The 1,308-nt window shown below is 56.6% G+C and overlaps 1 protein-coding gene across 1 annotated transcript in view; it reads left to right on the top strand.

Moving 5' to 3' along the window:
• LOC113205925 (sialin-like) overlaps positions 1 to 679 on the top strand; it is a 36,434-nt gene extending 35,755 nt beyond the window's left edge. Inside the window, exon 4 of the mRNA XM_052275457.1 lies at positions 587 to 679. Within this exon, the coding sequence (XP_052131417.1) occupies positions 587 to 679 (93 nt within the window). The remainder of the gene's footprint in view (positions 1 to 586) is intronic.
• The last annotated feature ends 629 nt before the right edge of the window (positions 680 to 1,308 follow it).

The raw sequence follows: 1,308 nt of genomic DNA, 5'->3' as shown, positions 1-1,308 counted from the left end.
ATCTTTGCCGGTCGCGCTCCTCTCCATTTCTCGTCTTCGACAAAGTAGTATATAGTAAGCGCCATCGCTCACGGCATCTTCGCCCTCGCAACACTATACTGGTCGGAGGAGCGGGCGGAGCCGAGGAGCGGAGCCGGGGCGCAGCCAGGGAGTGACATGGACCGGAACATTCAAAGGGAGCCCGCCCCGCCCCCCGCTCCCTCTCTTCCGCCTGCAGAGGAGGTCGATCCTGTTTCCGTCTCTTTCCTCATCTCATTTCGCGAGACCTTGTCGAGCCATGCCGCCCCGCGCCAACCATTTTCGCTAAAGCAGCAGCACTTCTCGAGATCCGTGCCCGCGCTCTGGGAATGGAATTAGTACTACACGGGAGAGACCCCCCCCCCTTTCCCCCGGCTAACCGGTTTTCGTTTTCTTTCTCCTCCTCTCCTTGCGCCGCTTTTCATGTATCATTACCATAGTCATCTTCAGCAATTCGACGTTTTATGCCCTGTTTGCGCCCGTTTGTTTGCTTTTCAACGTCCCGAACAAACGCAATAATAAAACATTTCCAAATCTGTTTTTTGACGCAACGAATGTCTCTGTGCAGGGCGTCACGTTCCCCGCCATCCAGTTCATGATCGCCAAGTGGGCCCCGCCGGCGGAACGGAGCAGATTCGCAACCGTGTACACGGGTGAGTAAGATGCGCACCGGGAATATTCGATTCCGCTGAAACGCTGCTGCGCTGCTGTTTTACGTGTTCAACGAGGAACTCGTTTCTTCCTTCTATTATTCAGCCTAATGTTTCAACATTGCCAGTCGGCCTTCTCTTTTCCTTTTACTCGTTTACTGTCCTTGTCAATCTAATTTGAGATGTCACTACCTCCCCTCGGTCCGCCCTGCTCTTCCCCTTCCCCCTCCCTAATCACTACCTTGGAGGGCCCCGCGCAGCTGGCGCCGCGAGCCCTGCTTTTCAATTTATTTGTGCGACAGGGAATATCGCTGGCCCGGCCAGAAACAATGGCCTGTATCAAAGACCCCGCTCGCGCGCCCGCCTCGCCCGCCCGCCGCGCCCAAGCCACTCCACCCCACAACGCTACGCCACGCCCCACCATGCTCCACGGCGACCTCTGCCGTCACATTTCCTCGATTTTCTGATCAGAAGGACTCTTACTTTGCCTTGCCCCACCTCGCCCGGCTCCACCAACCTCACCCTCCGACCCATCGGCTCTTTAACTCCTCCGGACGTAAGTACCGGGTGTTTCATAGAAGACGCAGGTGCGGGCTGGTTATTTGCCTACCTAAAGAGGCTATGGCGCCTTACGGGTGGA

The sequence above is a fragment of the Frankliniella occidentalis genome, unplaced genomic scaffold (assembly GCF_000697945.3).
Source record: "Frankliniella occidentalis isolate FOCC.00 unplaced genomic scaffold, Focc_3.1 Scaffold8, whole genome shotgun sequence".
NCBI classification, from domain to species: domain Eukaryota; kingdom Metazoa; phylum Arthropoda; class Insecta; order Thysanoptera; family Thripidae; genus Frankliniella; species Frankliniella occidentalis.
This window is presented reverse-complemented; position numbering and strand designations above follow the sequence as displayed.